The sequence below is a fragment of the Notamacropus eugenii genome, chromosome 4 (genome assembly GCF_028372415.1).
Source record: "Notamacropus eugenii isolate mMacEug1 chromosome 4, mMacEug1.pri_v2, whole genome shotgun sequence".
Taxonomy (NCBI): domain Eukaryota; kingdom Metazoa; phylum Chordata; class Mammalia; order Diprotodontia; family Macropodidae; genus Notamacropus; species Notamacropus eugenii.
The window spans coordinates 200,307,367-200,327,278 of NC_092875.1; the positions used below are offsets into that span (position 1 = coordinate 200,307,367).

At 37.7% G+C, this 19,912-nt stretch overlaps 1 protein-coding gene and 1 pseudogene across 1 annotated transcript in view; both read right to left on the minus strand.

Annotated features, from left to right (window-relative positions):
• Window positions 1-1,553: 1,553 nt before the first annotated feature.
• On the minus strand, window positions 1,554-3,615 carry LOC140500930 (proteasome inhibitor PI31 subunit pseudogene; annotated as a pseudogene).
• Window positions 3,616-14,204: 10,589 nt separating this feature from the next.
• Window positions 14,205-19,912, minus strand: part of RBFA (ribosome binding factor A) — a 30,553-nt gene continuing 24,845 nt past the window's right edge. Inside the window, exon 7 of the mRNA XM_072604015.1 lies at window positions 14,205-14,714. Coding sequence (XP_072460116.1) covers window positions 14,273-14,714 — 442 coding nt within the window. The 3' untranslated portion in view covers window positions 14,205-14,272. The remainder of the gene's footprint in view (window positions 14,715-19,912) is intronic.

Genomic DNA, 19,912 nt, shown 5'->3' on the forward strand with positions numbered 1-19,912 from the left:
GTGGTTGTGTTAAGCTATTTGACTTCGTGTAAGAACAATTAAAATTCATTTTTAAAAATTTTGAGTGCCAAATTCTTCTCCCTCTCCCCTTCCTGAAGCAGTATACAATTTGATATGAATTATACTTACCTAATCATGTAAAATGTATATATTAGTCATGTTGTAAAAGAAAACATAAAAAGACAAAAATACAAAAAGTAAAAAATAGTATACTTCAATCTGCATTCAGATTTCATCAGTTCTTTCTCTGGAAATGCACAGTATTTTTCATCATGAGTCCTTTGAAACTCATGATGAAACATGCATAATGTTTCACATAATGTTGCTGTTATTATATACACTGTTCTCCTGGTTATGCTCACTTTATTTTGCAATAGTGGATGTAAATCTTTCCAGGTTTCTTTAAAAGAATCCTGCTCATTATTTCTTATAGCATACTAGTATACCATCACAATAATATGCCACAACTTGTTCAACTATTCCCAATTGATGGGAATCCCCTCAGTGTCCAATTCTTTGCTACCACAAAAAGAGCTGCTATAAATATTTTTGTTTAAATAGGTCCTTCTCCACACCCCCTTGTATTTTTCTTAATCTCTTTGGGATACAGACCTGCCTGGCAGTAATATTGCTGAGTCAAAGGGTATGGCACAATTTGATTGCCCTGTGGGTATAGTTCCAACTTGCTCTCTAGAATGTTTGAATCAGTTCACGACCACCAACAGTGCATCAATGTCTGAACTGTCCCACATTTCTTCTAATATTTATCATTTTCCTTTTCTGTCATATTAGTCAGTCTGATAGATATGATGTGGTACCCCAGAGTTATTTTAATTAGCATGTCCCTAATCAATAGTGATTTGGAGCATTTTCTATAACTATAGTTTTGATTTCTTTGTCTGAAAACTACCTGGTCGTATCCTTTGACCATTTATCAATTGTGAAATGACTTGTATTCTTATAAATTTGACTCAGTTCTCTATATATTTTAGAAATAAAACCTTTATCTGAAACATTGGCAGTAAATTGTTTTCCCTAGCTTTCTGCTTTCCTTCTAATCTTTGTTCCATTGGTTTTGCTTGTGCTAAATATTTTAAATTTAATATAATCAAAATCATCCAATTTACATCTTGTAATTCTCTATATCTCTTGTTTGGTTCTAAATTTTCCCCTTATCTATAGATCTGACAGGTAAACTGTTCTACGTTCCCCTAATTTGCTTATGGTATCACCCTTCATGTCTAAATCATTTATCCATTTTTACCTTATCTTGATATATGGTATAAGATGTTGGCCTATACATAATTTCTGTCATACTGTTTTCCAGTTTTACAATAATTTTTGTCAAATGATAAGTTCCTGTCCCCCAAAGTGGGGGTTTTGTGTTTATCAAATACTAGATTACTATGGTCATTTACTACTGTATATTATTTCCTTAATCTATTCCACTGATCTACCACTCTATTTCTTAGCCAGTACCAGATTGTTTTGATAATAAGTGATTTATAATATAGTTTGAGATATGGTATGGCTAGGCCACCTTCCTTCTTAATTTTTATTGATTCCCTTGATATTCTTGACCTTCTGCTCTTCTGGATGAATTTTGTTATTTCTTTTTAGTTCTATAAAATAATTTCAGGGTAGTTATTAAAATAGCACTGAATAAGTAAATTAATTTAGATAGATTGTCATTTTATTATATTGGCTCAGCCTACCCATGAGCAAAGAATATTTCTCATTGTTTAGATCTGAGTTTATTTGTGTGAAAAGTATTTTGTAATTGGGTTCATATAGCTCCTGGGTTTACACTGGCAGGTACACTTAGCAGGTAAAATGTTGTCAATAGTTATATTACTTTTTATTTTTGACCCAACAACACAATTTTTATATTGACATTTGAGTGCTTAATAATACATCAAATGCTTTCTGTCCTTAGAACACTGCAACCAGGATTGAAGCAGGAATGAGGTCACACACTGTCAAAAATTTCCTATGGGAACCAGAAGGCAGTGATGAAAGTTGACTTCTTGTTTTACAAGCAGTGAGCTTTTTCAAGGCAAAGGTGGAGAATGAATGGTGTCTTGGTTGTTGTGGGGATGGGCAGGCAATTCCAGCTGAACTTCCAACCCATTAGAGGATTCCTAAGCTCCAGGACTGAATGAAAACTGATGATCTTGGTTCAGCTCTGTAAGGATGCTCACTTTAGGATGTTACTTTTTTATGGCCTTCACATGAACATGTCATCAGAGCCTGGGGGTGGGAGATGATCTGGACTGGGTCTAGACGGACTAGCTCCAATGGGGCCAAAAGGATCTAATGGAGCTCCTGGAGGAACAGCACCTGGAGGAAGCCGGTTGGGGAGTCCAGAAGATGGATCAATGAGAGCTCTTGGGAAGCCAGATGTCAGGGTGTCCAAAATCATGCCACCTCTCTGACCTCCAAAGGGGTCCAGGTCCTCTCCCCCAAGAGCAATGGGACCCAGGGAATCTTGCCAAGGAGGTTGCCTGCTGGTGTGTGGGTGGTGAGGGGGAATACGGAGAGGGTCGTATTCTGTGGAGGTGGCAGGTAGAAACTCCTGAAAGGAATTGGCCAAATCACTTTTTCTCAAAGAATTGTGGATGGGCAAAATGAGGCCTGAAGTGATCCATATCTGGAGCTCTTTGCTGTTCTTGTAGACTCTATGGAAGTCACCCAGATGTTCACCATCCGCATAATCCTTCACGTTCAGGGTCAAGTACACCACCTGCTGTAACTTACATTCCAAAGCATTGATAATCATGGTATCATCCACCATGATGGCCTTCAGAAGGAGTTCCTTTGACTTATTTGTGGACTCATAGTGATGAACATACAGATCTTTATTGGCATTCCATTCATGTGGCAACAACTCAAATTTCTTATCGCCTGGACCTGGCTAGTTGCTGGTGCCAAGGCCTTGGTAGTTGTGAGTGATGAGCTCCCAGTGCAGAAAGCAGACAAGTGTGTCCAGGCTGCAGGTGATCCCTGGCGCTGCCCAAGGCATAGAGCAATTTCAGGCTGGCCATGACTTCCTGCCAGTCAGCCGCCCATCTACACAAAATTCAAGTCAGCCTCACATTCCCGTCCAATGGCCTGGGCTCCCAGTGGGCCCCACAACCCATCAATAGTAATTTTAAATGGAATTTCTCTTTCTATCTCTTGCTGCTAGACTTTGTTGGTAATACATAGAAATGCTCATGATTAATGTGGGTTTATTTTATAATCCTGCAACTATGTTAAAGGTGCTAATTATTTCAACTAGTTTTTTAGTTGGTTCTCTAGAATTATGGAAGCGTATCATGATATCTTCTGCAAAGAGTGATTTTGTTTTTCTCATTGCCTATTTTTGTTTCAATTTTTCCTGTCTTGTTGCTATAACATTTTTAGTACAATATTGAATAATAGTGGCAAAAATGAGCCTCCTTATTTCACTCTCGATCTTATAGGGAAGGCTTCTAGCTTTTCCTCATTAAAGATAATGCTTGCTGCTGGTTTTAGATAGATTCCACTTAACATTTTTTTTCTTCTTCTTTTTTTTCTTTCTTTCTTTCTTTAACTTTTAACATTCATTTTCACAAAATTTTGGGTTCCAAATTTTCTCCCCTTTTGTCCCCTCCCCCCACCCCAAAACACCGAGCGTTCTAATTGCCCCGTCTGCCAATCTGCCCTCTCTTCTATCATCCCTCTCTGCCCTTGTCTCCATCCTATACCCCTTTACCTGTATTTCTTATTTCCTAGTGGCAAGAACAGTACTTGATGGTTGTTCCTAAAACTTTGAGTTCCAACTTCTTTTCCTCCCTCCCTCCCCACCCCTTCCCTTTGGAAGGCAAGCATTATAGGCCAAATCTGTGTAGTTTTGCAAATGACTTCCATAATAGTAGTGTTGTGTAAGAACAAATTATATTTCCCTCCATCCTATCCTGTCCCCCATTACTTCTGTTCTCTCTTTTGATCCTGTCCCTCCCCATGAGTGTTGACCTCAAATTGCTCCCTCCTCCCCGTGCCCTCCCTTCCATCATCCCCCCCACCCTGCTTATCCCCTTCTCCCCCACTTTCCTGTATTGTAAGATAGGTTTTCATACCAAAATGAGTGTGCATTTTATTCCTTCCTTTAGTGGAATGTGATGAGAGTAAACTTCATGTTTTTCTCTCACCTCCCCTCTTTATCCCTCCACTAATGAGTCTTTTGCTTGCCTCTTTTATGAGAGATAATTTGCCCCATTCCATTCCTCCCTTTCTCCTCCCAATATATTTCTCTCTCACTGCTTGATTTCATTTTTTAAAGATATGATCCCATCCTCTTCAATTCACTCTGTGCACTCTGTCTCTATGTGTGTGTGCGTGTGCGTGCGCATGTGTGTGTGTGTAATCCCACCCAGTACCCAGATACTGAATAGTTTCAAGAGTTACAAAGATTGTCTTTCCATGTAGGAATGTAAACAGTTCAACTTTAGTAAAGTCCCTTATGACTTCTCTTTGCTATTTACTTTTTCATGATTCTCTTCATTCTTGTGTTTGAAAGTCAAATTTTCTTTTCAGCTCTGGTCTTTTCATCAAGAATGCTTGAAAGTCTTCTATTTCACTGAAAGACCAATTTTTCCCCTGAAGTATTATACTCAGTTTTGCTGGGTAGGTGATTCTTGGTTTTAGTCCTAGTTCCTTTGACTTCTGGAATGTCCTATTCCACACCCTTCAATCCCTTAATGTGGAAGCTGCTAGATCTTGTGTTATCCTGATTGTATTTCCACAATACTTGAATTGTTTCTTTCTAGCTGCTTGCAATATTTTCTCCTTGACCAGAGAACTCTGGAATTTGGCCACAATGTTCCTAGGAGTTTCTCTTTTTGGATCTCTTTCAGGTGGTGATTAGTGGATTCCTTGAATACTTATTTTGCCCTCTGGTTCTAGAATATCAGGGCAGTTTTCCTTGATAATTTCATGAAAGATGATGTCTAGGCTCTTTTTTTGATCATGGCTTTCAGGTAGGCCCGTAATTTTTAAATTGTCTCTCCTGGATCTATTCTCCAGGTCAGTTGTTTTTCCAATGAGATATTTCACATTATCTTCCATTTTTTTCATTCTTTTGGTTTTGTTTTGTGATTTCTTGGTTTCTCATAAAGTCATTAGCCTCCATCTGTTCCATTCTAATTTTGAAAGAACTATTTTCTTGAGTGAGCTTTTGAACCTCCTTTTCCATTTGGCTAATTCTGCTTTTGAAAGCATTCTTCTCCTCCTTGGCTTTTTGAACCTCTTTTGCCAGTTGAGTTAGCCTATTTTTCAAGGTGTTATTTTCTTCAGCATTTTTTTGGGTCTCCTTTAGCAGGGTGTTTACTTGTTTTTCATGCTTTGCTTGCATGTCACTCATTTCTCTTCCCAGTTTTTCCTTCACCTCTCTAACTTGATTTTCAAAATCCTTTTTGAGCTCTTCCATGGCCTGAGCCCATTGAGTGGGCTGGGATACAGAAGCCTTGACTTCTGTGTCTTTCCCTGATGGTAAGCATTGTTCTTCCTCATCAGAAAGGAAGGGAGGAAATGCCTGTTCACCAAGAAAGTAACCTTCTATAGTCTTATTCTTTTTCCCTTTTCTAGGCATTTTCCCAGCCAATGACTTGACTTCTGAGTGTCCTCTCCACCCCCACCTCGCCTCCAGATCCACCCAGCCAGCACTTGGGGTCTGAGATTCAAATGCTGCTTCCCAGCCTCAGGGCTTTGGGCGGGGGCAGGGCTGCTATTCAGTGTGAGATTAAGTTCAGGTGCTCAGGTGGGGGCAGGGCCACCTCCCAGGCTCAGTTCCCTCAGGGGGTTTATGCAGAGACCTTCAACAATGGACCCAGGCTCCTGCCTGCTTGGGGAGCCCTGGTCTGCTCCCGCCTCTGCTGCTGCCTCCCGAGGGGACCTGAGTTATGGAGGCACCCCACATCCCTCTCGACCCGCCGAAGAGACCCTCTCACTGACCCTTGTCACCTGTGGGTGGAGGACCTGCGCGGCCACTGGAGATTCCGTCCCTGAAGCCTGCTCGGATCTGCTCCTTTCCGCGCTGCACTGCCGAGGCAGGGTTGGGCTCTGCTCCAGGTCTGGGGCGCAAGGGACCTTTTGCAAGAGGTTTTCAGGCTCTCTGGAGCAGAAATCTCCTCTGCTCCGTTGTTCTGTGGCTTCTGCTGCTCCAGAATTCGCCGGTGGTTCTTTTTTCTACAGATATTTTATGGGCAGTGGGTTCGGAGGTAGCGTATGTGCGTCTTTCTACTCCGCCATCTTGGCTCCACCCCCCACTTAACATTTGAAAGAAAGTCCTATTTGTTCCTATGCACTCCAGTGTTTTAATAGGAGTGCATGATGTGTTTTGTCAAAAGCTTTTTCTGCATCCATTGAGATAATCATATGATTTCTATTGGTTTGCTATTAATATGGTCAGTTATGTCAATAGTTTTCCTATTATTGTACCAGCCCTGTTTTCCTGGTATAAATCTCACCTAGTCATAGTGTATAATTCTTCTGGCATATTGCTGTAATCTTCTTCCTAATATTTAAAATTTTTACATCAATACCATTAAGGAAATTGGTCAGTAGTTTTCTGTCTCTGTTTTTGCTCTTCTTAGTTGAGGTATTTCTGTAATAAAAAAATTTGATGGGACTGCTTCTTTGCCTATTTTTTCCAAATAGTTTATATAGTATCAGAATTAATTGTTCTTTAAATGTTTCATAGAATTCACTTGTGAATCCATCTGGCCCTGGAGATTTTTTTCTTAGGGAATTCATCGATGGCTTGATTAATTTCTTTTTCTTAGATGGGGTTTAGGCATTCTGTTTCTTCTTCTGTTAATCTGGGCAATTTTTGTAAATATTCATCCATTTCACATCGATTGTCAGATTTTTTTGGCTTTTAATTTGGTAAACAACTCCAAATAATTGCTTTCACTTCCTCTTCATTGGTGGTGAATTCATCCTTTTCATTTTTGATACTAGTTATTTGTCTTTTTCTTTCTAAAATTCAATTAATCAAGTTAATCCATTTTATTTTTTTCATAAAATTATTTTATTAGTTGTTAATTATTAATTATTAGTTCAATGGTTTTCTTATTTTCACATTTATTAGTCTCTCCTTTGATTTTTCAGGATTTCCAATTTGGTGTTTAACTAACGTTTTTGAATTTGTTCTCTTTCTAGGTTTTTGCTGTTTTTGCTGTTGCATGTTCAATTTATTGATCTGTTCTTTCTCCATTTTATTGAGCTAAGCACTTAAAGATAAATTTTCCCTGAAGTACTGCTTTGGCTGCATCCCATAAATTTTGGTATACTGTCTCTTTGTTAACACTCTCTTTAATGAAATTATTGCTTATTTCTATTATTTGTCCTTAGACCCACACATTAGATTCATTTCCAATTAATTTTTAATCATTCTTTCCATGGCCCTTTACTGAGTATGATTTGTATCGCATTATGATGTGAGAAGGATGCATTTACTATTTCTGCTTTTCTACATTTGATTGTGAGTTTAAGCCCCAGTGGAAGGTCAGTTTTTGTGTCAGTGCCATGTACCACTGAAAAAAAGGGATATTCCTTTCTATTCTCATTCAATTTTCCATATTGCTTTTTTGAGACAATCTGATAAGAGTAAGGTCCAAGTATTGCCCACTACCAACATTTTTCCCTCCACTGTAATAGTTCTTTGTTCCTCTTCCTGTGAGATAAATTACTCCATTCCATTTCTCTCTTCCTTCTCCTAATGCAATCCTTTCTCATCCCTTAATTTTATTTTTTGGACATCATTCCATTATAGTCAAGTTACACCCCTACTCTCTGTCTATGTATACTCTAATTGCCCTAATAATGAAAAAGTTCCTAAGAGTTACAAGTATCATCCTGTAGGATGATCCATGTAGGAATAAAAACAATTTAACCTTATTGAATTCACTGTTTTCTCTTTCCTGTTTACCTTTTTTATGCTTCTCTTGAGTCTTGTATGTGAAAAAGCAAAATTTCTTTTCAGTTCTTTTTCATCAGAAATGCTTGCATGTCCTCAATTTCCTCAATGTCCTTAATGTCCTCAATTTCACTGAATATCCATTTTCCTCTCTGAAGAATTATACTCAGTTTTTGAGGCGAGGTGATTCTTGGTTGTAATCCTAGTTCCTTTGCCTTCTGGAATATCATATTCCAAGCCTTCTCATCCTTTCAGGTAGAAGCTGCTAAATCCTATGTAATCCTGACTATGGCTCCTTGATATTTGAATTGTTTCCTTCTGACTACTTGCAATATTTTTATCCTTGATCTGAGAACTTTGAAATTTGGCTACAATATTCTTGGGAGTTTTCACTTTGGGATCTCTTTCATGAGGCAATTAGTAGACTCTTCCCATTTTTATTTTACTCTCTGGTTCTAGGACATTAGGGCAGTTCTCCTAGATAACTTCTTGAAATGTGATATCCAGGCTCTCTTTTTGATCCTGGCTACAGGGTAGTCCAGTAATTCTTCCTGGATCTATTTTCCAGGTAAGTTATTTTCCCAATGAGATACTTTACATTTTCCTCTATTTTTTCATTCTTTTGACTTTGTTTTATTGTTTCTTAATATCTCATAAAGTCATTAGTTTCCACTTGCCCAATTCAAATTTTTAAGGAATTTATTTTCTTTAAAGAGCTTTTGTACCTCCTTTTCCATTTGGCCAGTTCTACTTTTTAAGGAGCTGTTTTCTTCAATAAATTTTTGTACATCTTTTTTGAATTTTTTGTGTTGACTTTTTTTCATGATTCTCTTGCACCACTCTCATTTCTTTCCATCTACCAGTCTTACTGGATTTTTGAACTCCTTTTTGAGTTTTTTTTGGGCCTGAGACCAATTCACATTTTCTTTTGCATATTTGCATGCAGCCATTCTGACATGATTGTCTTCTGAGTTTTTGTTTTGATCTCCTTTGTCACCATAGTAACTTTCTATGGTCAGTTTCTTTTCCCACCTTATTTTTATAGCCTATTTCACAACTATTAATTTTATATGAAAATTGAACTCTGCTCCTGGGTTTGAGGGGTCACTGTCCTAAGCTTCTTGCATCAGGATTGAGGTACCTCACTGTTGGTCCATCCCATTCCAGAACAGCCTGCACCCCACCCATCCCTTCCTCTAGTCTGTCCTCCCTTCTATTACCCCCCTCCTTCTTCCATCCCCTTACCTCTATTTTTCTATAGGGCAAGATAGATTTCTATACCCTATTGCCTGTATATCGTTTTCCAGTTACATGCTAAAACAAGTTTAAACATTTATTATTAAAGCTTTGAGTTCCATATTCTCTCCCTTTCTCCCTTCCCACCCACCCTCATTGAGAAAATAAGCAATTCAATATAGGTTATACACGTGCAGCCCTGTAAAACACTTCCATAATAGTTATGTTGCGAAAGAGTAACCACATTTCCCTCTGTCCTATCTTGTCCTCCATTTATTCCATTCTCTCCATTGACCTGTCCTCCTATAATGTTTGCTTCTGATTATCCCTTCCCCCAATTTGCTGTCCCTTCTATTACCTTCCTCTCCTCTCCCCTTCCTCCTGCCTTCCTGCAGAGTAAAATAGATTTCCATATTCAATTGTGTATTATTCCCTCTTTAAGCCAAATACCATGAGTAAGGCTCACTTATTTCCTTTCATGTCCCCCTCTTCCCCTCCATTGTAAAAGTCCTTTCTTGACTCTTTTATGTAAGATGATTTGCTACATTCTACCTCTCCCTTTCTCTCACTCCTAGCATGTTTCATTTAACAGTAAATTTTACTTTTTTGTTATTCTCCCTTCATATTCAGCTCACTCTGTGTCCTCTATGTGTGTATGTGTATACATATATACACATATGTACATATACATACCTACACATATATAATATACACATACATACACACACATTTCCTCTAACTATCCTAATACTGAAAAAGGTCTCATGAGTTACAAATAACATCTTTCCATGCAGGAATATAAACAGTTCAACTTGCATTACTTCCTTAAGGCTTCTTTTTCCTGTTTATCTTTTCATGTTTCTCTTGATTCTCATATTTGAAAATCAAATTTTCTATTCGGCTCTGGTCTTTTCAACAAGAATGTTTGGAAGTCCTCTATTTCATTGAAATTCCATTTTTTTTTCACTGAAGTATTACCCTCAGCTTTGCTGGGTAGGTGACTCTTGGTTTTAATCCTATCTCCTTGATCTCTGAAATATCATATTCCAAGTCCTTCACTCCCTTAGTGTAGAAGCTGCTAAATCCTGTGCTATCCTGATTGTATTTCCACAATACTTGAATTGTTTCTTTCTGCCTGCTTATATTTTCTCCTTGACTTGGGAACTCTGGAATTTGGCTACAATATTCCTAGGAGTTTGCCTTTTGGAATCTCTTTCAGAAGGTGATCAGTGAATTCTTCCCATTTCTATTTTACCTCCCCCCCAACCCCGCCCCAGTTCTACAATCTCAGGGCAGTTTTCCTTGATAATTTCTTGGAAGATGATGTCTAGGCTCTTTTTTTGACCGTGGTTTTCAGGTAGACCAATAATTTTTAAATTATTTCTCCTGGATCAATTTTCCAGGTGAGTTGTTTTTCCAATGAGATTTTTCATTGTCTTTTATTTTTTTCTTTTTTTTTGGTTTTGTTGTTTGGTTTTGGTTTCTCATAAAGTCATCAGCTTCCATCTGCTCCACTCCAATTTTTGAAGAACTATTTTCTTCAGTGAGTTTTTGAACCTCCTTTCCCATTTGGCCAATTCTGCTTTTTAAAGCATTCTTCTCCTCATTGGTTTTTGGACCTCTTGTGCCATGTGGGTTAGTCTATTTTTAAAGGTGTTATTTTATTCAACATTTTTGGGTCTCCTTTAGCAAGCTGTTGACTCACTTTTCATGATTTTGTTGCAACTCTCTCATTTCTCTTTCCAATTTTTCCTCTACTTCTCTTACTTGATTTTCAAAATCCCTTTTGAGCTCTTTCACAGACTGAGACCATTTCATATTTTCTTTTGGAGGCTTTGGATGTAGGAGCCTTGACCTTGCTCTCTTCCTCCCATTGTAGCTTTGATCTTTCTTGCTGTAAGAAAATACTTTTTCACCAAGAAAGTAACCTTCTATAGTCTTATTTTTTTTCTCCTTTTTTGGTCATTTTTCCAGCTTGACTTTTGAGTTCTTTGTTAAATGGAAGGTGTATTGCCCCAAGTTTCAGGGATTTTGTGCAGCTTTTTTCAGAGACAACTCTAGGGATCAGTAAATTCTCAGTTCCTCCAACGTGGCAAGATCAAAGAAGAGGTGTTTACACCTTTCCTGGCCTGTGAGCAACCACAAGCACTCTTTTCCACCCTGACCTTGTGAATTGGATTCTCTCTTTAAGGTCGTCACCAGCTCTGCCATGCCAGTGCTCCTCATTGCCCCCAGACTGTGACCCAGCTCAACTATTCAATTCCCCTGTCTGTAGGTGGAGAACTTCAGAAGCAGCCGTCACTGCGGCAGGGGCTGCCACCCCCTCCTGGGGCTGGGTCACATTCCTCTCTCACCCAGGTGAGAAAGCTTTCTCGCTGACCTTTGAAGCTTTGGGATTTGTGGGTTGAGAAGTCTGGAAACCATTATAGCTGCCAGTAATTCAGCACCCTGTGACCTGTTCCAGTCCCGTTTGTGCCAGTGCTGCTCATGCTGGTCTGCACTCCACTCTGGGCCTGTTGTAGAAAACCCTTTCTGTCAGCCTTTCAGATTGTCTTGGGCTGGAAAATTTGTTTCACTGTCATTTTGTAGCTTTTGTTGCTTTAGATTTTGTTTAGTCATTTTCTACAGGTATTTTGAGGGGTTTGGGCAGGGGGAAGAGCTTAGATAGGTCTCTGCTTCTGCTCTGCCATCTCGGTTCTGCCCCTCTCTACCCATTATTTTCATTCATAGGCTCTAGTTCTGCCTTTCGGGTCCAACAAAAGAAATTTAATTCTTTTGTGATAATTCTTTAAATATGCAAAAATAACTGTTTTACCTCAGCCTAGGGAATTTCCTCTGAAGCTAATCTCAATTCTCTGAAGGAAGTTAGTCAATTTAGTTTTGAGTTCCCTTACCCAGTTCACCCTTCTTTGAATATGCTGTAGTTTATGAATGTTCCTCATAAATTCAATACTCAGAACATAATATTCCATAGACCATGTGATCAGGAAACGACAACAGAACTATCACTCACTTTGATTCATATTGAACTTGTGATCCACAAAAGCCTCTAGGTTGTTTGTTTTCTTTTAAACTTTGATCTACCTCCTATCCTGGTCTCCCGAATTGGTGCAGCTGTACCTTTTTCCCACTTCTCTGCAGCACTTTCCATTTATTTACTCTTATATTTCACCTTGTAAGATTTAGTCTATTATTTTAATATAAAGATTTTTTTAACCCAATTATGTCAAATGCAGAGCTATAACTTGTAGTTCCAGGTCTTCCACTAATCTGATAAGCTTGCTACCTATGCTTATTTTATTGATTTTTTAAAAAAAATGTTGAACAGGGCCAAAGGAAAAGTAATACATCATGCCACAAGAGATCTTCTGTCATATTCTACCAAATTAAAAAACACAAAGGTGAGAAGTATTTCTTAGAAACTTTGTACCTCCCTAGCACCAATTAGTCTTCTACTTCTCAATAATTGTTTAACAAATCTTTGTTTACTAGAATCCATTAATTAACACTTTCTAGGTACAACTATTTGACAGGTTCTGATCCACCTTTTAAAAGTACAATCATTCAACCTACTTTCCCATCTGCTTTTTTACTCCAATTTTATTATACATGGCCATAACCACAGTTTAATTTCATGTATTTGAAATTTTTTAGTCACTTTTCTTTTGAATCAATTGTCCTTAACACATGAAGTGTGGCTATAAAGGAAAAGTGTTCAGTCTCATGACTTCTACTCACCTTATCTCTGAAGTCATGTACAAAGTCTCTTCGATGCAATGTGCATTACCATCAATAATTTATCTTATTAAATGCAAAGTTAGGCTAATATGAAAGCCTGGAAAGTCAGACAATAAAAATTTAGAGAGTGTTTAAGTCTAAACTCACAGCATAAACAATGCCTGAATTCATGAAATGCAATAGACATTTCTGCAACTTACTGTCAAATTTCAGGGTAACAATGTGCTATAAATGAGAGATTATTGTGAGGGCACATGGTTTAAAATAACAAGATTTATCTCAGGAACAGATGAACAGAAATAGTCTTGAAAGTCTACCAAACTGTGCACTCATTCTCTTTTATACTAAAAGATATATTTCATTTTTTCCAATGATTATCAATTAACCAATTTTATTATCAGTTAAATTATTATCAATTTTATTATGTTATTATTATTTATTATCAATCAATTTTATTATTACCAATTTCTGACTGGTCAACCTAAATTGAGTGTGGCATAAATCCAAATATCTCCTTCAAGTTTATTTTGAAGCAAGAGAATTTGGCTCTCCCACTGACAAAAAGTTAACAGAATTTTCTCTCTAAGAGAGCTTGAGCAGATATTGAATTCTCAACTTGGAGAGTTCAAGTGAGAATTGGGCTTAAAATATTCTATATGATCAAAGGTCTTAAATTGGAAATAGCTTTTAGAGATCTAGTCCAACCTCCTCATTTTACAACTAAGGAAACTGAGGTCCAGAGAAGTTAAATTAACTTGCTCAAGATCATAGAGCTGCATTCCAAGCTGATCATTCTTTCTACTACAGCTCATCTTTGGTTCCATGTGTTTATACTACCACCTGCAGAGTTGCTTCTTAAAAGCTCTTGTATTAGTAAGAAAGCTTCTTACCAGGGTTAGGGTTCTTCTGGGGAAGACCCTCTGTATAGCATGATACATAATGAGGCACTTAACATACTTTTCAATTGCAATGATTAAGACAACAGAGAGGGAAAAGGGGAGAAAGCAGTCTTCTAAGTTCTCCTTACATAGTAAAGCAGGCTTAAATCCTTGAATGAGCTGTAGACATTTAATATGCCCTATAGCAAGATGGTAATAAACCAGATACCAGTTTAGATCAGAAAAAATAATTGATTTCTTTTAACCAACTTATTCTTATTCTTCTCTGAAATTTCTGATATGTCTCCTTAACCAACTTCCCATTTTGAAAAAGGAAAAATGTACTTTTAATTTTCAAAGTAGCGAACATAATAATGCACATAATAATAATGTGTATAATGATAGCACAGTAGTAGATGTTTAGGACCAGTTTAATGTTAAATAGCAAACCAAAGTAAATTTTAAAAACCTGTCAGAAAAGTTAAGACTTCTTTAGTTTATTTTCTCCAAGACCTGTAGTTAATGAACTTTGTTCTTTATAAACACTGTTATCCTCTAATTCTAATTTTTCTAATGATTCTTGTAGTTCATACTCTGGTTTCTGCTCTTCAAAAAATGTATCATCCTTGTCCAGCTGATTATCATAGTATCTATTGAGGATATATTCCTGGGGGGTAATGTCATCATCCATGGGACGCTTTGCCTTCTTCATTTTCTTCTTCATTTGCTTCTGCAGCATAGATACCTGCTCCTGCTTTTGCTCTGCAAGCCCAATGCTTATGGTCTCATGCCCTTTCCCTTTGTTTCTTTTGTACTCCATTATCTGCTTGTGGAGTGCCTCATGGTCAATTCCAAAGAGACTTGGCTGAACAGTGGATTCTGACATATGAGATGATATAGAGGCTACTGAAGCCTTATGCTCACTGGGAATTTAAGAAAAAAGAAAAGAGGAAATCATTTATCAACAGCATAATAGAATCTCTTTAAATATCTCCACATTAAAATACTCTATATACTACCCCATTTATACACATACCTTCATAAAACACCACTTAGGGTTATAATAAAGAACCAAAACTGTAGCAAGAAAGCTAACACTTTTTATGCCATTACTTTTGCTTCAGAATTAATCAGCCTGAGCACTTTATGACCATACATGTGATTTTGTCGAGCAGATTTCTCCAGAGCCACTCAATACCTCATTAAATGCATTCCAAATGAATTTGTGCACTTATACATGCCAGATGAATCAAGTGAACTGAACGAACAGAACTACTCATTCATGCTAAGGGTACTCAACCAAGAGCAGCTAAGAAAAAGAGAGACAATACCATCTTCCCTTTCAAAGCCATTAAGCCCTCTTACTATATGGACACAACATGATAGCAAATTGGCTATAAACAAAGTGTGTCTCATATGATCACCAAAAGAATTGAGGTTTTACTATTAAATACCCACCCCCACCCACCCCTACATGGCTGTAACTGTAGGATGTATTTTCCAAATTGTTTATGGGTATTTATGATTTGATCCTTTTTTGATAAAGAGATCATTTCTTAGTACTCTGAGGGAAAGGGCTCAACACAGCCACTCACATATGCATGTGGTATGAAAGAAAAGATAAACAGAAGGCAATCTCAATCCCAAATTAAGTACTCAGTCCCTTTCATACTAGAAGATATACCTCCTGCTCTTCCATACATAGGTAGGAAACAATGAGCATGGAACTGTATATACTGTTAGACTTGGTTGGTATATTGATTAGTTTTGCAGAACTCAATTTCTCTTCTCTTAGAGGGATAGGTCACTCAGTAGAAAATGGGAAAGGGACATATTCAGAAATGAAGTAGAGACAGAATCTATTAATACACATTTTGAAAAAACCTGGATGCAGAAGTCTTGAGCAATTGGTTTCTTCTCCTTTCTCAATCATTTGGTAGTCATAAATTGTATTGCAGCTCGTAAGTAATACATCATGGGAAGCCAACTGGTATTGTTTTGCTTCTTTGCCAAGAAAGTACTATATATTACAATAGTATATAAAAGTCAGTATCACATAACTTTTTTTAATTGACTGGAAACTATCCTGTCATTATTCGTAATACACTCAGCTCAAATCCACTGGATTCACTTTAATGTTGACATTAAAAATATTAGCCTTAGCCACAAGATCTGTAGAAGGCTACTTATATTGTAAAGTGCTATTTCTCCTTGGCTAGAAAAGTACAGAATAAAGGAAGGAATAGTACTTTACTGTCTGCCCTAGAGATAATTATCAATAACCTATGAGATACAAGAAAAGACAATGTTGAGAATGTAGTTTAAAGTCATTTATTATCCTTATGGGGTAAGGACAATCATGTAAGGGTATGCCCTTTGTAAGGGCTCCCTAGAAAAAAGAAAGAAGATGGAGGCTCTGCTCTTCTAGAGTTGTAAGGTACCTAAACCTAGGTTTCCTATCAGTGTTTCCTCTACTAGTTCTGCTTCAGATTCTTTAGATGTTGCCCCTGTGCCTCAGTTTCCTTCTGACCCTGGAACTGTACTCCTGCAAGTCTCCTGTTCCTGTTAGTGAATCCCCCCTCCCCCCCTCCAGGGTATACATTTTGGGGAGTGGCCCCAGTCAGGCTTATTTAACTCCTGGCTTTGCTTCTGACTTTCTGGACTTTGCAGCCATGCCATCATACCCTTTCAGAGATACAACTCCTTCCTCTCCAATGTACCCTTACTACTTTTCCCAATCCTGCTTTTCATGTCCCTTTTATATGTTGTCTTCTTCCACAAGAATGAAAGCTCCTTGAAGGCAGAGACCATCTTTCTTTTTTGTTTGTATTTGTGTCCCTAAAACTTAGCAGCATACCTGGTACACAGTAAGTGAACACATAATAAATGCTTGTTGACTGACTATTCCTCATTTGCATTGTATATTAAGTTTGTGCCCACTCTTCCTACTTCACCCTCTGTGGATATTTAGAGGGAATACTCTGTCACTACTATTCTATGCTATGCATTTGAATAAATGCCTCTTCTAAAAGCTTAAAAAAAAAAACCAGACTTAACAGCTACTTTGATGCAAGGTAAAGAATACTGTACTTGGAAACAAAAAAGTCTGCGGTTCAAATCCTGACTTTTTACTTACTACTACCTATATGACTTTGGGCAGGAAAGTAATATCATCTGTCCGGGCCCTCATTTCTTTACGGATAAAAATGAGGGAGCTAGACTAGACAAGTGGCTTCTGAAGATCTCTTTCAGTGCTAAATCTATGATCTAATAACTTTTAAGGACAAAGACTCATTCTTATGTTGGTGTAGGAACTACTTCCAACAAACCTGGTTAAAATCCCTCTATACCTTAGCAGACAAACTTCCTGAGTTTCTGTAGACCAAAAAAGCAGAAACCAACCCTCTAGTGTTGAGCTTTTCACACAGAAGTTTCAACAGCTAAAGACACCAAGATGTCTTCCATGTTTTCTTTACTGATGAAGGATGAGTTAATAAAGCTGGGAAATAAATGAGATTATACTTGTCTTGGTAGCAGACACTGATGATTACTCTCTGGAACAAATGACTATTTGAAGGTTGGTTATTAAATATGCCTGCCAATGGCAACAATAGAAAAAGACAACTCAAATAGAGAATTACACTTCTATTTACCTATCCATTCTCTATTCTTAAAAGTTTCTGCCTTGACATATCGAACTGGATGTCCTCATAGCCATATCAAACTCAACATGGCCAAGATGGAACTCAGTATCTTCAACTCCTCCCCCTACCCTCCAACCCATTCCTCTTCTTAACTTTTCTATTTCTATCAAGAGCCTCAGCATTTGTATTATCACTCTGGTTTTCAATCTTAGCATTATACTTGATTCCTCACTTTCACTCACTACACATATCTAATCAGTTGTCAAATCTTACAGTTTATACCTCCATAACAATCTCACATCTGTCCCCTTCTCTCCATCTATACACTTGTAGTTCTGGTCTCCATCACTTTTCACCTGGATTATTGCAATGGCCTCATTAACTGGTCTTTCCGCCTCAAGTCTCACAGCACTCTAACTCATTTACTACACAGCTTCAAGTGATTTTCCTAAAGGGCTGGTCTGGTCATGAAACTCCCCTTCTCAATAAATTTCACCAGGAGCAAATGTGAATTAATTAGCATTTGAAATCCTTCACAACCTGGCCCCATTCCACCTTGTTAGTTTTATTACACATTACTCTTCTTCACACCCTCTACAAAACAAACTGACTTTTTTCTATTATAAGAGTAGAACAAGACATATATTTTTGGATATGGCCAATATGGGAATTTATTTTGTTTGGCTACACATGTTTGTAATATGGATTTTATTTTCCTTTCTCAATGGGGGTGGGAAGGAAATGAGATGGGAAGGAAAGAAGGCAGACTGTCACTGAAAAAAATTAAAATCCAAATAGAAAAAAATTATTTTGGCAAAAGAAAAAAAAGACAACTCACATGATAACTTCAGCATAAAGCCTTTATTTATTCTCCTAGTTCCTGATACCCTCTCTTCAAAATTCGCCTTGTCTAATTTACATATCTATATCTATGTATGTACAAGTTGTCTCTCCAAACAGAACGTAAGCAAACTCATTGAAGGGAGTGACTATTCCACTTTTATCTTTGTATCCCAAGTGTCGAGCACACTCTTAAGTGGATCTGTAATTTCATGGATTTGGAAGCTTCTACCCACAAAGGAGATCATAACCCATTCATGCCTATCTCCTGTGAATTTTATATCCATGTTCTTTCTATGTGTTCACAACAGAAATTTACTCAATGTATTGGAGATCATTCTTACTTTCTCCTGATAACTGAGAAGTTAAGTAGAGCATCTATGCATCTAGCTATTTATCATCTCTCACCCTTGTCAAGTGGCCAACCCAATTTTCAAATACTATTTAGAGTTACGCACATAGTGGAATTATACTATGATCCTTATATAACAGCTCTTAAACATTTAGGACAGGCCATGATTACAAACTACATCACTTCAAGGGATCAGGAAGGGAGGCAGAGCCACAGTGGTAGAGAAAAAGCCAAGGACTTGCCTGAGCTCTTCTCCAAACCCCTCCAAGTACCTTTAAATGACGCCCCCAAAACAAACTCTAGAGCACCAGAACCCAAAAAAGGATGGAGTGAAACAATTTTCCAGCCCAAGACAACTTAGAAGGTCAGTAAGAAAGGTCTGTTGCACCAGGGTGAGAATGCCACACTAGTGCAGACCAGGCCCCAGCAAACCAGGCCTTTGGGACAATGAAATCAGTGGCAGCAATGGTAGTTTCTGGACCTCTCAGTCAACAGATAGTAAGGAGATGTGACAAATGATCAGAAGCGGATTACAGGCGTCCCTTTGCTAGAGCCAGGGGCAGGGCTCTATTACTTTGCCCATACTTTGTGCTGGGTCACAGTATTAGATCTCAGTCCCAGGGCAAGGAGGAGCACTAGAACACTTCTCCCTAGATCATACCTCCTTGAAAGAATCAAAAACTTATGGGTTCCCTCTGAAAACAATTGCACAAAATATCTGAAGCTTGTGATTGTGACCCCCTTCACTTGGGAAGCAGAGCCCTAATTTATTATCCAGATCTTCAAAGAAAACTATAAGTTGGCCTCAGGTTATGGAAGAACTCAAAAAGGATTTTTAAAATTAAGTAAAAGAGGTAGAAGAAAAATTGGGAAGAGAAATGAGAGTGAAGGATGAGAATCATGAAAATAGAGTCAACAGCTTGGTAAAGAAGACACACAAAAAAAAGATACTGAAGAAAACACCTTAAAAAACAGAATAGACCAAATGGTAAAAGAATCACAAAAATGTGATGAAAAGAAGGATATCTTGAAAAGCAGAATTGGTCAAATGGAAAAAGAGGCACAAAAACCCACTGAAAAAAAGAACTCCTTAAAAATTAGAGTTGAGCAAGTGGAAGCTAATGACTCCATGAGACAACAAAAAACAATAAAACAAAATAAAAAGAATGAAAAGACAGAAGAAAATGTGAAGTTATCTCACTGGAAAAACAACTGACCTAGAAAATAGATACAGGAGAGATAATTTAAGAATTATCAGACTACATGAAAGCCATGATAAAAAAAA